Here is a 15,124-nt window from a genome sequence, read left to right on the forward strand (position 1 = left end):
TAACATACCATTTTCTATAAGATTTTTCTATAAGGTTTTTCTATAAGATTGCCCCCCAAATTAAAGTGAAAAACTTATTTGCTTAATGCACAGAGTATCTCTCATGATCCTACCTGTTTCTTTGGGTGCTGATAATTATGAAAGAAATGTAGCTTAAGGTAAAAGTAAATAATTCCACTGTTAAACATCTGAAGTTGAATTATGGCCACAGTTTTCTCTTACGGTAATTTAAGTTTAGAATTAGTATTTTTGTGTTTAATTTCAGAAGTAGTCAACTCCTTACTCTAAATTGTTCAGACTTTTTTTTTTTTTCCCCTGTCATTTTTATTTAGCTGGTTCTCCAGACTGCTCACAGATCTGACTTCCTATGGTGTTCATTTCTGTATGTAAGCAGCCTTTGTGTAACACTGGTTGCTACTCAACTGCTTCCACCAATCTCAATTTATGTCTCTGCACTGTTTCCCTGCTTCTGCTGACTATACTTTATCACAACATTAAAATTAGAGTGTAATGACCATTTACATTTATCACGAGTGGTGACATTCTAATAGTTTTGTAGTGTCTGTCTACATAACAAGGTGCAAAACAAGATATGGTGTGTCCTTTATTTAAAGTATTGATGTAAGAAAACACTTCTAGTGTCCAGGAGAAGTTGGTTTACATGGTCCAAAATCCTGAAAATTTTGATAGAATAATGGAGCAGCATGAAAGAATATCACAGCTGGTTTTGTGGTTACTTACAAGTATATTTTTTTTACTTCCTTTTTATGTTAAATTTTATCAGTTTTCTTTTTGAATATGTATTCTGTAAATTGAGAGACGGAATTTGAAATTCCTTTTTAATAATCATCAGTAACCTTTCACAAAACAGAATAGGCAAAGTCAATTAGAGTATTCTTTTGCTGCTGCCCCATCATCATGTGACTTCTATAAATAACTGAAACATTTATATCAATGGGAAAGTAGTTTGGACCTCAGCAAGAAGGTCTGAATCTTCAGAACATGACTACTTTTGGCCTATAGGTTTCCAAGTCAGTGATTATTTTTATAATATTCAAGATTCAGGTATGTGATGAGAGTGACAGCGACATGGTAGTGTAGTAGTGCAGCAGATTCTCTGAGAGATCACAACTGCCTACAGTAAAACACATCTGTCCAGTAAGCCTGAAAAATCTTGCTACTGAATTTAAATGTGTTTTGGGGAACATAAATATATTAAGCAATAATCACAAATATCTCGCACGGTCTTTGATTAATTTATTGCTCCCCAAAGATATAATACTGCTAAAATTTTCAGTGATGTGAGGAAATGGTTCATTTGGACTCTGGAGTGTAAATATATAGCATAAAATATGTACTAGTCTGCACACAAGAGTTCATTTTACTCAATTTTTAAAGAGTTTGGTGTTCAAACAAAAGAAATAGTGACTTGAAATTTGCATTTTGGGGGTGTAAAGTGAATGGCCTTCTTTAGGAACTGGAGAACTTCAGCGCTGAATACTTGACTGTGAACAAAAGCAAGAGCATACTCTCCTAGGCTACATGCCTCCTGAGGGGAAGCCATAGCTTAGGATAAATTAATAACTTAGTGTTTTAAAATCTATTTGCTACAAGTCAGTTGTTTGTATGTTTGGTTTTCACTTTTAGTAGACTTCAGGGTTGTTGAGCAATAGCTGTTGCAGTGAAAGACTGGAATGTAGTTAGTGCTTTATTTCCAGAAGTAAGTTACAAAATATTAAAAGATAACTTTTCCCCAGATGACCCTACATGTCAAAAATGAGGCATGTCAGTGTGACATGAAGTGATGAACTCTATGCAACAACAATTCTCTAGATAGTCAGAATAGTTCCTATCACAAAATTCACTCATTGCATGAGTAGCAACTTCAAGCAGTGTCAGTGTGCCAGTGATGCCAGGAGAATGAAATCAGTAGATTCTTTCTGGTATTTTAATACTAAAGATCATTGGAAATGTATCACCTCTACCTAAGTGAATTTATTTTTTCATTGTGCAGCCTTTTCAGAAAAGACAGGGATCTCCACAAAGTTGAAGGAAACTGCAAAAATGGATGGACTTGTTTTCTGTGAAAACTGTTATCACTATGGTACTATAGAAGAATTTGTTCCTGAAGGGAAATTTTGCAGCCAAAAATGTGCCCAGCAAGTAAAAAACAAGTAGGTACTATTATAAAGCATAGAAACATAGAATTTGGCATAAATGCAGCATGAGATAAAAGTATTGGAATAAAACATTAATGGTGCAGCAGCCATGTTTTGGTGAGTCTCCAGCAGTTTGTAATGTTCTTTCACTGTTTTTAAACTGAATGAGTTATGAAACATTTGCTTTTTTGTCTAATGCTGATGTTGAAGGCGGTCTTCTTTACTCAGAGTGCTGTGCTCTGCTCTCAGATGCAAACAGTGATACAGTCTATGGGATGTATGAATTAGTGTCAAACTCCCACCCTGTTTCATAATCACTGGAATTAAGATAATCAGTAATTAGATGGTTGGGGTGGTAAGTTAATTGTAATTAAGTTCAAGAGCTGTATTATAGATGACAGTGAGTAAAAGCACGAACATACTGTGGTTTCTCAGTTCCTTTTCTTAGAGCTACTGCAGTTCATCTCATCATAAATGAAGACTTGAGTTAGTGGGTCCATTCTGTGTTGCATTCTGTGTTACAGCAATCATCTATGTTTTTATGCATTGCCCCCATTTTTAGTTAACTGCTTTGCCATTTTCTATTCTGATTGCTTGTTTAGCAATTTGTTCAGTCACATATCAACTTTTTCCAATTGGATTTGTCAGTCTTAATAACTACCATTTCTTTCCTTTCTGTAAACTGCCTTGCAGTCCTAAACATTTCACAGTTTGCTCCTTTGCCAGGTTTGGTGGTACATGAGAAAGGACTTACCATTTAAAATGTGCTAAACCTGTTCAGTGCAGGCTGACAGCTGTCCTTTTGCAGTCCTATTGTTTGTCTTTCAGCTTAATTTTTTGACAGATGTAATTTTCAGTAGTTTTTCTAAGAATGTGTTTTTCATAGTGCCATAGGACCTACAAGCACTTGACCTTTAGGTTTACTTGCATTTTACTTCTGTTATGAATATGAGAAATGAAATAATATATTTTTTTATCACTGTGTTGCTCCTGTAATAGAGAACCAAAGGAGGAAAAGCCCAATATGGAATGCAACGGGGATGATGAATCCAAAGTCATTCGGAAAAGAAAAACAAAATTACCTCTCAAAGAAGAGTCCAGGGATAATGAAGAGAAGAAAGAGAATCCCGATGAAGTGGTTAGAATGCATCATAAATACATTTCTGCAAACATTTTAGTAGGAATTTTGCTTTCTTATGCAATGTCAGTAGCTTCATTGCTCTACAAATAGAAGTGACTTCATTGCTCTGTCAAAGCCACAATAAGTACTTGGTTCACTTACCGTTTTCATTATGCCTCTTCAGCACATTCTAACTGTTGACAATGAACTGATAGAAACTGCTTTTTTTCTCTCTTCCTTCCTTTCTTTTTCTTTTTTTATTTTTAAGAACAGAACAAAAGAAACATAAAGGAAAACTGACGCCAACCCAGATTTGTTTGTACTGTAGTATAGAAAAACAAGACTAAAGCAAAAACACACTAAAGCAAAAAAGTAGCCATGTCCAGCTCTGATTATGCTTATAGAGATGAGTAATCTAACCTCCAAGACTTCCTCACGACAAGGAAGTTCATGTGGCTCTTGCTGTCGTTGCCCTGGCTTGTTCTGGAGACTCTGGCTCATGGTGCCACTTGCTACTTAAAACTAAATGCTGGAACCTAGGAGAAACATTTTGTCTATGCTTGAGATAGTTTTCTGTGCCAGAAGAAGCAGCATGCACAGTCTTATCAGCTTTGTTATTTTTAGCAGTGGATGGGTTTGGTAGTAGGGGTTGTTGTCCAGTCAACCTCAAGGTGGCTTCCAGTTTACGTGTGTTGTCTTATTCTTCAGAGGGCATACCTGCAAAATCTCTTGCTCCTCTGGTTGGCTATGGAGTATTTCCTGAAGGAATGAAAATAGAAATGACAAATGGATTGGGATTTGGATTTGTTTTATGCTGCAGTGTAATGAACTTTGGGGCACCTTTGTTTTTCCCCTTTTGGAGTTATTTTTTATCTGAGAACAAGAATTTGCAGCGCCTTCCCATAATGTTTGTTTTCCTCCCAATAGCTGTGTCATTACTGGTAGGAGCACTGTTTGGAGGGAGAAGGGGAGAGCACTGCAGTCAACTGTGGAAAGATGCAGTATGTGTCAGAAGAGAGTCCACAGCTGTCCTTGGGAAAAAATTGGGGACAGCTCCTTTGCTGCAGCATGTCTGCTCTCCCAAATGAGGACTTGTTTTGTTTATCAGTTCAGATGCTTGGGAAGCCGTTACTACACAAGCAATGAAATAAACAAAAAGGATCAGTGCCATTTTATGTTTAGTTGAGTAATTATACATTTGAACAAAGCGGAAAAAGATGTGAAAAAGGTTTGCCTTCACGTTATTTTGGAAGCGTGAACATATCAAAAGTACAGCTATTTATGTCCGACTCAGTTGGTCCTACTGAAGGCTCACTGATCTGTCCCTGGCATAGACAAAGCCGTGCTGGCTGAGAGCCAGGTGCTGGGAGTGTTCTGTCATTTCCACCGTGTTTGCTGTGATTTGTCACTGGTCACTTGCTTTGTTTTTATTAGACATCTACAGGTTTGTCTGAGATAACGGAGATCTATCTGGAAGCCATTTAAATGAAGCCAAAGTTAAACCTTGTGTGTCTGTTTTTTAGCTATTAGACTTCTGTTTTTTAGTTATTAGACTTCTGAAATAATATTTGTATTCTTTTTATTTAGGAGGACAAATCTGAAGGCAGAATTTTGAGAGTCTCACAGAGAGCCAGGAGAAAACGAAAAGGGGAAATAACAGTTTTGAAACAAAGTAAGTTAAATTATGAAACAAAATCTCAAGTATTACTTACTTATGTGATACCTGTCTCTTACTGTGAATTGCCAGCATTGTTTCCTCAAATTTTTATCCACTATTAAATACAGTTTTGCCCATCTGCAAAAAGAGTGTCAGTGTTATCTGTAGTAATTAAGTTGTGAGGGCTGAAGAACTGAGAGAACCAGGTGGAAACTTTGGGGATATATAGAACAAATCTCAGAGATTGACTGCCTCTTACAAAGATACAGTTTCTGTATATCTGGCAGTGTGGAGTCATATAGTAAGCGTAAATGTAGCTGATGCACAATTTAGTTTTCTTTTCATCCCTCTAAAGAATGCCAGTATTAAGGGGAATCAGACCAATTTTGTTCCCAGATGTTGAAAGGCATGTATTAAGCAGAAGTGAAAGTTTCCTTTTCTTTCCTTGGGGATCAATTTTGTATCTATGGTATGGCTGGAAATAGACATATTTATGAAACTGTTTAGGAATAATTGCTATAATCAGTCCAAAGGGAAATATACTGCATGAAGTGGCGTAATAAAGCATTTTTTTAAACGAGCACTGTTTTTTCAAGCTGTTCATATGATAGATACTTTTTGGAAGATTCAGAAAATCAGTACTCACCAGAAAACTACATCTTGCCCTCCAGGGTGTTTCTTTTGGTATGCTGGGAGTCATTACCAGAAGCTTCCTTTAGCACAGACCTCCTAGTAGCTTTGCTACACAGTAGGCATATGATATACTGATCAAGGATGCAATGTGTAAAAGTTACAGAAGATTCTCTTCCTGAGATAGAATTGCTCCTGAAATATAAATGCCATTTCTGCAGTTGTATTCAGAACTGAGACCATATCAAGAATGTGGGATACAGGCACAAAGCTGATGCTGACTGGACACTGCTGTCCACTGACAGAATGATTTGTATTAGATTTGTCCTGTTAGGGAAAATGTGTGTTCAAAACCAAGCATATAATTGTTTATTATTGTGCCAAGCAACACATCTCTTAAATAACAGAACAGATAACAGCTGGGTTAATCACAAGTAAAATGGGCTTTAAAAGCATTGAAAAATTCCTGTGGTTCTGAATTTTGTTATATTCTGGTTGAATTATGTATTTCTTTGGGAGAGTTTGGCACCACTATTATTATGGTTCACATTTTAAATAAGAAACACTTAGCCAGAGTATTATTTAAGAGGCTTATTTCTCTTGTGAGTAGCCTACAGTCAGAATCAGACCAGGATCACGTTGTGGATGATGAAGAATCCTGCTGACATGAGCTGATGATCTGAATTGCTAAGCTATGTGCATAGAAGAGGCATTTTAGGCAGTGAGCAGCAAAGCAGAGTGGAGGTATATGAAAATAGATGTGTACATGGTCAGCCTCACAGACCATCTGTTTTTTAGGTTTCTGGTTTTTGCTAATGCAGTTAGTGCCTTATTCTTGAGCTCTACAACCTGCTACTCTCCGCTGTTTCCTTAAGATAAACTATAATCAATAATGCATGTGCAAGTATATGCAAGTGTCCATACTACATAGTTTCTTCTTTATGTTAATGAAAAAATGAGGCTGGGAAAAAAGAACTGATGAAAGTTCTGATTGTCTGGAAAAATCATTGAATCACTGCCTTTCTACCCAAAAACATGAAACTACATAGTGAGTACTGTCATAGAATAAAGTGTTTCAGCTAAGGTTAAAAAAAGAACATGTAATAACTGCTGTCCATTTGAAAATGCTTCACAGAGTTGGAATTCTCTTTTTCAGAAGAAATTGTTTAAAATACAGACCTAATTTGTATGATTTGTTCCAATCTTCTTAAGTGTGTTTGCAAATTGTACATCTTAATGCTTTTATAGGAGCAGAAAGAGAAAAGAGGCAGAAAGCAAGATTATGTAAATTGTTCTCATCACATGAATGAGCTTTTTCTTCTTACTAATCAAGACTGGAACTGATGGAAATGATTCTGTACAAACCTGCATGTTCGTGGTGCTTTAAACCTACACAACTACTGTTTTCTTGAAATAAATCCTGAGAAACACCATGAATGCATTTAATAAGACATAGATTTGAGATAGATATGTTATAAACATTTTGCTCATTTTATTTTCCTTGAGAAATTAACAGAGAAATCTTTTGTTATTCTGTCCTTTATAGCTGTATCCTCTAAAGGGAAGCAAGTGTGGTGTTGGGCATCGTATCTAGAGGAAGAAAAGGCTATTGCAGTACCTACTAAGCTTTTTAAAGAGGTATGACCTTCTGAAGTTGAGATCATCATCAACTAGTGAATATCAGGAAATTTCTAGGGAAATCAATTGAAATAATAATAATAATATGTTCCACTTCTCTAGTGATAAACCTATGTGATTAGGGCAAAGCATCAGCAATCATCCAAGTATTCAGAGTATGTGTAAAATTAGTTATCTTTCTCTGCTTTTTCAAAGAAATGTATGGTTTTAGTTGAATGCTGTCAGCTGAGACCAAAGAAAACAGCTGCTTTTCCAAAGTCTGCAAGTTCTAGTCTTCCTTTGTAATTTCTGAGGCTAAAAATCTGATATGTATTCTCATTTTTATGTGCCATATCGTTTCCTTTAAATATGCTTAGAAAGCTGGTACAAAGGTCGTCTTTCAGCTTGTTGCTTTCATTATATTACCTGTCTTTTTGCAGCTCTTGCTGAAGTTATATCTTTTATTACATCTGATACTAGTTTGCCTTGTTCCCATTTTGCCTGTCATCTGATTAGATGTCACATCATCACCTCTTGCTTGTCCTTTGCCTGCTATAGTAGTCTTTGTCATTTGCCATTTCAGTGGTTTTGCTTGTGCTGTCTCTTGCTCAGATGAGAGCTCGGTATGCAAATCAACAAAGCTTTCGTGCTGCTCTCTTCTTTTGTAAAAGCTGGAAAAACATATGAACATTCTCAGCCACTGTACTTTTGCACTGTATAATTCTAACAGTTCTGCTTCTTTCTGATAATTCTGTCCTCGGAATCTGTTTCTTGCATCCATTTGTTTTTCTTTGCTTTGCACCCCAACTATTAAATCCAGGGACTGTCTTTTCAGTTAACACATGTGCATGTGGCTGATCTTTAATGGGTTTTTCTAGACATTGCTGAGATACAAAATTAATTAAAGAAGTAAAGATTATTGCAGTGTAGAGAATGCAAGAATTTCTAAGTGCAAGAACAAAAGACCATCGTTTGTTATATCCTCCTGTGCTATACACTGATTGAAAAACTGACAAAAAAAAATAAAAAAATCCTGGTAATTAATATCTGAATTTCACTGTCTGAAATGTTGATTTAAAATGTGTTGCTTTGCCTGTCTGAACTTCCACGAAATGCTACTGCACACAGGCATGTACCAGCCTTTCTGGGCACTATGCATGGTGTTAAAAGTCTTGAATGATGTGATGGTGTAGCATTTATTTTGTTTCCTCACCTCCTTCCTCATTCAGTGTATCTTCGTTAGTACGTTCTTGTAAAGTTTTTATCCTGTGGGTAACTTCAGCTTTTTATTTAGTGTACGATATTTTTAAAATCTGTAGTTGAGAGAATCTTATTTCCAATCAGAAGAGGCCAGGTAATATTACTCCATTTTACAGATGGACAAGCAAACCACATGAACAGTATTGTTGAAACGAAAACAAACAAACAAAAACACTCCCAGGAACAATTTTGAATCCTTGTTTCCTGTTTGGTTTTTGAGAATTACTGTACTTTTTTTCCAGTTCAGAAGCAGTAATTTTGGTTAGCATAACAGAGAAGCCTTCCTGCTACCTGTTACTTAAATCTCAGACTTACTCTAGGCTGCAGCTGACAAGATCTTATTGTTCTGAGAAAAGGAAATTAACTGACCCTTGATTTTTGTTTTTCTTCAATCTTCAGTTCCCCTAACATAATCTCCTGGGTTTTGTCTATGTTCTTGTACCAAAGAAGAACATTTCTAATTCTCATTTGCAGTCTGCTTTTACATTTGCTCTTTTGCTCTTATATCTTTCCTTAACAATCTATCTTTAAATGTTTGTTATGAAGGAAATGCAGGGTAACTAAGTTTGTTACAGGCTTTACCTCCGGTGCTGTATGACATAAGCATAATGTAGAAAATTGAAATCTGTTAAATAGCATTAAAGTTATTAAGCTACTCAAAGTTGCTTGTTATTTTACTATAAAAGAAATAGTGTGTTGCCTTAAAAGTTTTCAATTTGACAGTGGAAAATGTTGTGGATGATTCATGTCTCATATTTCAGGAAATTGCTGGACAATATTTGTGTAATCTTTGTCATACTCCTTGTAGAATTTGAATTTTACAATATTTATGATACCCATAAAGGGAAAAAAACAAAACAGATCTGTGACTTAATTGTTTCTTTCCTTTGTACCAGCTTGTGCAGAAATTCTGTTACCTTTCTGGCTAGTGTTCCTCAATGTCTTGCTATTTCCAGCATTTCATTGTTACACTAAAATATTCTGTTGCGATGCAGTCAGTTGGAACCTCAAGACCATCAAGATGAGCTTAGAAAACTTCAGTTTATATATATATATATAAATATATATATATATATACTCTGTTTTTTCATTCTTCTTGAGGAAGTATCCAGAATTACACATATTCATTAAATGTCCATTGGGAAGAAAAACCTCAAAGATGGCATTGCTAAGATGAAATAACTTTTCAAACCCATGTACTTTAGTCAGCCACTCTGATCTCTCAAACGGAGCTCTACAAAATTCAACCTGGTTTTAGAAGGACTCTTCATCTATTAGCTGACCCCTTTAGGCTGACTTCAGCTGGTCTCATTCTTCATTTCCCTTCCCCTTGACTGCAATTTTTTTATTTTATTTTATTTTATTTTATTTTATTTTATTTTATTATTTTATTTTATTTTATTTTATTTTATTTTATTTTATTTTATTTTATTTTATTTTATTTTATTTTATTTTATTTTATTTTTTTCTCCTGGACTTTTTATTCAGATGAATTGCAGCCAGAGCCATCAGAGAGAGCATTCTCATCCTTTCATGTAGAGACCTACAGAGGTCTCACCTTTCATTGGCTGGTGGTAGATGGCTGAATAGCATGTATAACTTTTAGGTTGCATGAGTTAGGTAAAACAGATCCTCTCTTTGTGTTTCTCTGTATTCATTTCCCAGAAGAGTTTTGGATATTTTGGCATAAATATGTTCTGTAGTTTTATTCATTTTCTTATTTCTTTGCTCTACGTCATTCTAATATCACTGTGTTTTTCAGTTTCTCTTTTTGTCAGTTATGTTTTTAAACATGAAAAGCTTCCTTTAAAATAACATATTCATTCCTTTGGAAACACAATTAATAAATATTCACTGTTATTTTCCTTGTAAAGATATTCTGTTTTTCTTAGGTGCTCTTTCAAAAGTATTGAAACTGTTCTTTTCCATTTCAGTATCAATCTTTCCCATACAACAAAAATGGATTCAAAGCAGGGATGAAGCTGGAGGGTGTGGATCCTGAGCACCAGTCAATCTATTGTGTTCTCACTGTGGCTGAGGTAATCTCCTGGCAAGTGTTAGTTTGCTAAGAGCAGCTGTGGTGCACAGAAACTCCACTGGAAGAGCAGCTGCTGGAAGTAGAAAAATCTGAAGTTTCACAACTGATTTTTAGTGATTGCATAGAAGTTTGTTAGTATTTCAGTTGGTGCGCTCATTGATAAAAATATTTAGCTTTTTTTCCTGCAATGCAATTGTGCTACATTTTTTTTCAGTCTTATTGAATCAGAAATTGGCTCTACTGACAACCACTACAAGTTAGTATACTGTATAAATGTTTTTTATCTTTTTGCTGACTTATGAAGTAATATTTTTCATGAGAAGTTTCTTTGCTTTTAAAAACATAGAGGAGAACCCACTTCTCAGTTACAGTTTTTATGTCTATTAAATGTACATTAATTTTTACAGTTTTACTAAGGTTCATTTTTTGGAGAGGAGTTGTTCAGTATAGTAAAAAGAGAAAACAGAAATAGGTAGGTATTCTGCTCTGTATCACTGTTAGACAGCTGTAATTTTGTCATTTATATTTTAATATCTTAGGGTTTTTTTCACTGCCACTTCTGAATAGCCCATGGTCATATTCCATTTCTATGGATTTCTTCTACTCTCTTGTGGATGCTGTATGTCAGTAGATGAGTATTGCCTGTATACTGGATACTTATCAGTAAGTGACAGGTCATGTTTTATGGCAGAACGATCTGTCATAAATTCAGAGGTGACATAAATTCTGTGTAATTCTGAGGTGACAAAATGAAAGGGTAAATTAAATATATAATAGGGTGAGTGTAATGTTAAAGAATTTCACTTATGAGTGAAGAAAAAATTACAGCATTTGGCACTCAGGAAGGTGTAGACAACTTTAGTCTGGAAGAGAGGGATTTCATCTCCTGTTTTTACCTTCTTCAATTATCATCTTATTGCTTTATGGAATTATGAAGCTCTGGGGCATCTCTCAATTGGCTTTTCATATTTAACATAGTCATTTTTGGAGTTTTACCAGTATTCTCTCTCACACTGTCGAATCAGGATAGCTTCAAAGCATCATTATCTACACTTGCTCTGTTATTGTATCAGATGCGTATCTGTTGTCTTTTTGGGATTTCTGTTTTATTCTTATGTTGGGCTGGAACAATTTTCACATTTTTATATAGTAATAGTGGTATCCAGCACTTAGTTAATGCTCTTTACCAAAAGAGGTGGCACTCAGATTGAGAATACCTTTACTTCTTTATCATGCTTTCTTTTTTATTAAGTTATCCGGTTTTAGCTTGAGCAGAGATAAAAGGCTGACTAAAAACACACTGTCAGTATGCATGGTGTTGAACATAAACTGTTATGTATTGGGTGAGGATCTTAAATCCTAAGTATCGTATGCTCTACATTCTTGCTTTTAGGTTTGTGGCTATAGAATACGACTCCACTTTGATGGATACCCAGACTGCTACGATTTCTGGGTGAATGCTGATTCTTCAGACATTCATCCTGTTGGATGGTGTGAAAAAACAGGTCACAAGCTTCATCCGCCAAAAGGTACTGTTTAGTTTGAATTGCATGCATTTTCTCAGATTTAAACTATCTTTGTAATGTTGTAAAAAAGTTTTTGGCAGAAATGTTCTTTTAGGCAGAATAACTGAACATAACAAATTAAGCTCTCTATTAAGTCTTGCTAAAATCTTGAGGTTGAAATCTTGTTTTTTTAATTCAGTGGAAATTCATAGAAGGCAAGGAATGAAACGAACCAGAGAAGTAATGCATAAGGCTTTAGGAGAGAAAGTTAAGCAACAAACGTAGACAGACCCCAAATGAATTATTTTTGTAAGTAAACAAGCAGCATCTTGGCAGGTGAGAATCTTTTAGTGGAAGATCTCAGGACATTTTCATTATTACACCATAATTGTGTATACGTACATTGTTATAGACTAATAAAGACTCTACTTTTGCTTCAAAGAGTAAGCTTTTTATAGAGACAAAAATAGGAATGAAGAGATTGAGAGGGAGAAAAAAGTTTACAACCTGAAAATGTAATCTACACATAGTTTAAGTAAATGGCACAAATGTGTTGAAATATTTTTAATTTGCTTATTTAATTATTCCATTTCAGGTTATGTAACTGTTTTATTTTGGTGGTTGGAGGGTATTTCTATCAAATAGCACCATCTTGAAAGGACTAATAGACTCCCTTCTGGGCAGGGAAGAGTGTGTGTGGGGAGAAAGAGGGCAAGCCCTGAGTGAAGGAGAAAGAGATAATTAATGGGGTGTTCCAAAATAGAGTAGGATGATAGGCCCTAGAACATATGCAAAATGGTGAATATAGAGAAGAAGACTGTACATTATGAAGTATTAAAAAACAGTGAATGCAAGTGCTCAGATGCAGAAAGTAAGAATAAAACCACCAAAAGTGTATGGGCTAAATATATATGGCTAGCCAGTGAGGAAAAGTTGGCATTTCTTTAGTTGAGTTTTGTAGGAAAATGAAGGAGCATGGGCTGCAGCTCTTCTGAGCTCTTCACAGGCTGCTCAGTGGCCTCAGGGCAAGACTGCTCTATGCTGCCACTTTTTTACATGCCTTGTTCTGCATAACTGGCTGTATAGAAATAGTGATTTCTTGAACACAAATCATATTTTCTTCACAGGAAGTTGATTTCCATTAAAGTAACATGTAGCAAATGAGTTCTAGAGTGATTGGTGTTACTAATGCAAACTTTGTACGTTTTATTTTCATGGTGCAAGTTTGTAATCTTTTTCATCTTAAATGCCTCATTTTAGAAAGCATAATCTTCTCTTAATCATGAATCATTGTTATTGGAGGAAAGTCTTCTTCTGAGTCACTTTTATGAAATTTCTTCATTTTGTCTTCTAGCCTTACTTTGGTAAGGTTATTTGTTTAGTTGTGGTTTTTTTTTTTTTCACCACACTGGACCAGTGTATCTCATTTACTTAGGAAAATCATAGAGCCTATCAGAGGAACTGAGAACAATAGTCCAGGAGGAAATGTGGAGGTACTTGTCAGGAATCTGGTTGTCATCCTGCACAGCTGTGTAATCGTACTACTCTCAGGAATATAATCTTAACTTTTGAATAACAAGATCATTCTCTGGTATTTTATCAGAGACCAGCAAAGTATTCTGCCCTATATGTCGCTTAGCTACTTTGCTTCATCTCAGCAGTAAACTCTACGATTATTTATGAGGCTTGATTGTCGAATCCTGCTCTCATCCTTGTGAGACTTCTTTGTTGTCATAATGCAAGTTTACCTTGCATGTGGAATGGAAAATGAATGAGAAAGAACAAGTGGTGTTGTAGGATCATACTTTGGGAGGAGATGGAAGAGAACTGGGTGTTCATCAGTTACAGACATTTTTTTTTACTTTTGCAGTGGAAGGACATCTGCAGTGTCTTTGAAAATACGGGATTCTAGAAGGTTAAACAAAGCTATTACAGTCTGTGACATATTTGATCAGCACTTTAAATAGTCAAGAGGTGACACATTTCACACATTTCAGTAGATGAGGAAATCACTTACCAGAATTGATGGTGTTTTGAATCTTGTTTTACTGGATTATAACATATGAATTAAAATAAATGTATTGAAAACACATCTACAGGTGAATAAAGGAAGAAAGCTCTATGTACTTACAGCTCTTTTAGTGATTACATATTTGAACAATTTAACGTGACCAGTTTATGCAGTTTAATATATTAAGAATTATTTCTCGTTTTCTCTAGGAAAATATTAGAAGATGCAAACTATAAACAGAATTTTAGATTTCTTTCTAAGTGCACAGAGTAAAAATATGGGAATTGCACATAGAGAACAGTTTACCCTATGAGTCCATATGGAAATCTGTGGCATTGATGGTATCAACAGCTGTTTTGGTATATCCTAGGGAGTTTGTTTTAGAGCTACTTGTGATCTTGCTGAATTAGTGGAAAAGTAAGGTAAAGTCTGTAGGAAGTGTGGAAGTTTATTTTGTTAGGCTGACTGACTTAGTTAGAAGAGCTTTTGGGTCTTCAGGGCCTTTGCTGGTTCTGAAATCGAATCCACTCACTGAAAAGTCACAAGAGAGCACTTGCTCTGGGCTTATCTGTTTTGTGTGTCAGTCAGTTCATTGAAGCTGGGTGTAGCTGTGGGGCAGAGAAAAGGCAAGTGGTGAGATGTGGCATTCTTGAAGAAAAAGAGGTGGCTTGTAGCCTGCGCTTGGAGAGTTTTGTTGGAACAGAGAGAGATTATAATATCAAACTGCCTTACTGTGATTTTTGATTCCTTGTAGGAATCAAATTTTTGGTTCTAGGTTTCCCCCTAAGTATTGTTCTTTACATTGATGACCTTTGTGTTTGGTGATCAGGACAGAGATCAGGATCAGAGGCCAGAGATCAGAAACAGAACAGTAGTTTTGTAAGAAGTGCTACCTGCATAATTTTGAAGGTGAAACTGAAAATGAGCTGAAGTCTCCTGAGTTGGTGCCTAGTGCAATCATTTATATGGCTACTCTTCCTTCTAGATGAGGATTAGGAACAGTTTAAATGTCAGTCCTAGCAGACCACAAGAAACTAATAATGTGTAGTACTAACTGTACTTCGTTCAGTTAGTTTAAAAAAATCTTGACATTTTTGTAAGGAGGATCATCCTACCCCTAAACAAAG

General features: G+C 35.5%; 1 protein-coding gene across 9 annotated transcripts in view; it reads left to right on the forward strand.

Annotated features, from left to right (window-relative positions):
- The window catches only part of L3MBTL3 (L3MBTL histone methyl-lysine binding protein 3), a 78,228-nt gene that overhangs the window by 22,861 nt on the left and 40,243 nt on the right, over positions 1 to 15,124 (forward strand). For all 9 annotated transcript variants that reach the window (XR_011903115.1, XM_072332668.1, XM_072332674.1 and 6 more), the window contains 6 exons: positions 2,015 to 2,174; positions 3,159 to 3,297; positions 4,867 to 4,951; positions 7,113 to 7,204; positions 10,378 to 10,482; positions 11,875 to 12,010. Coding sequence is in view for 8 of the 9 variants with exons in the window: in XM_072332668.1 (XP_072188769.1) it covers positions 2,015 to 2,174; positions 3,159 to 3,297; positions 4,867 to 4,951; positions 7,113 to 7,204; positions 10,378 to 10,482; positions 11,875 to 12,010 (717 nt within the window). In the remaining variant the exon portion in view is untranslated. The remainder of the gene's footprint in view (positions 1 to 2,014; positions 2,175 to 3,158; positions 3,298 to 4,866; positions 4,952 to 7,112; positions 7,205 to 10,377; positions 10,483 to 11,874; positions 12,011 to 15,124) is intronic.

This window comes from Excalfactoria chinensis, chromosome 3 (genome assembly GCF_039878825.1).
Source record: "Excalfactoria chinensis isolate bCotChi1 chromosome 3, bCotChi1.hap2, whole genome shotgun sequence".
Taxonomy (NCBI): domain Eukaryota; kingdom Metazoa; phylum Chordata; class Aves; order Galliformes; family Phasianidae; genus Excalfactoria; species Excalfactoria chinensis.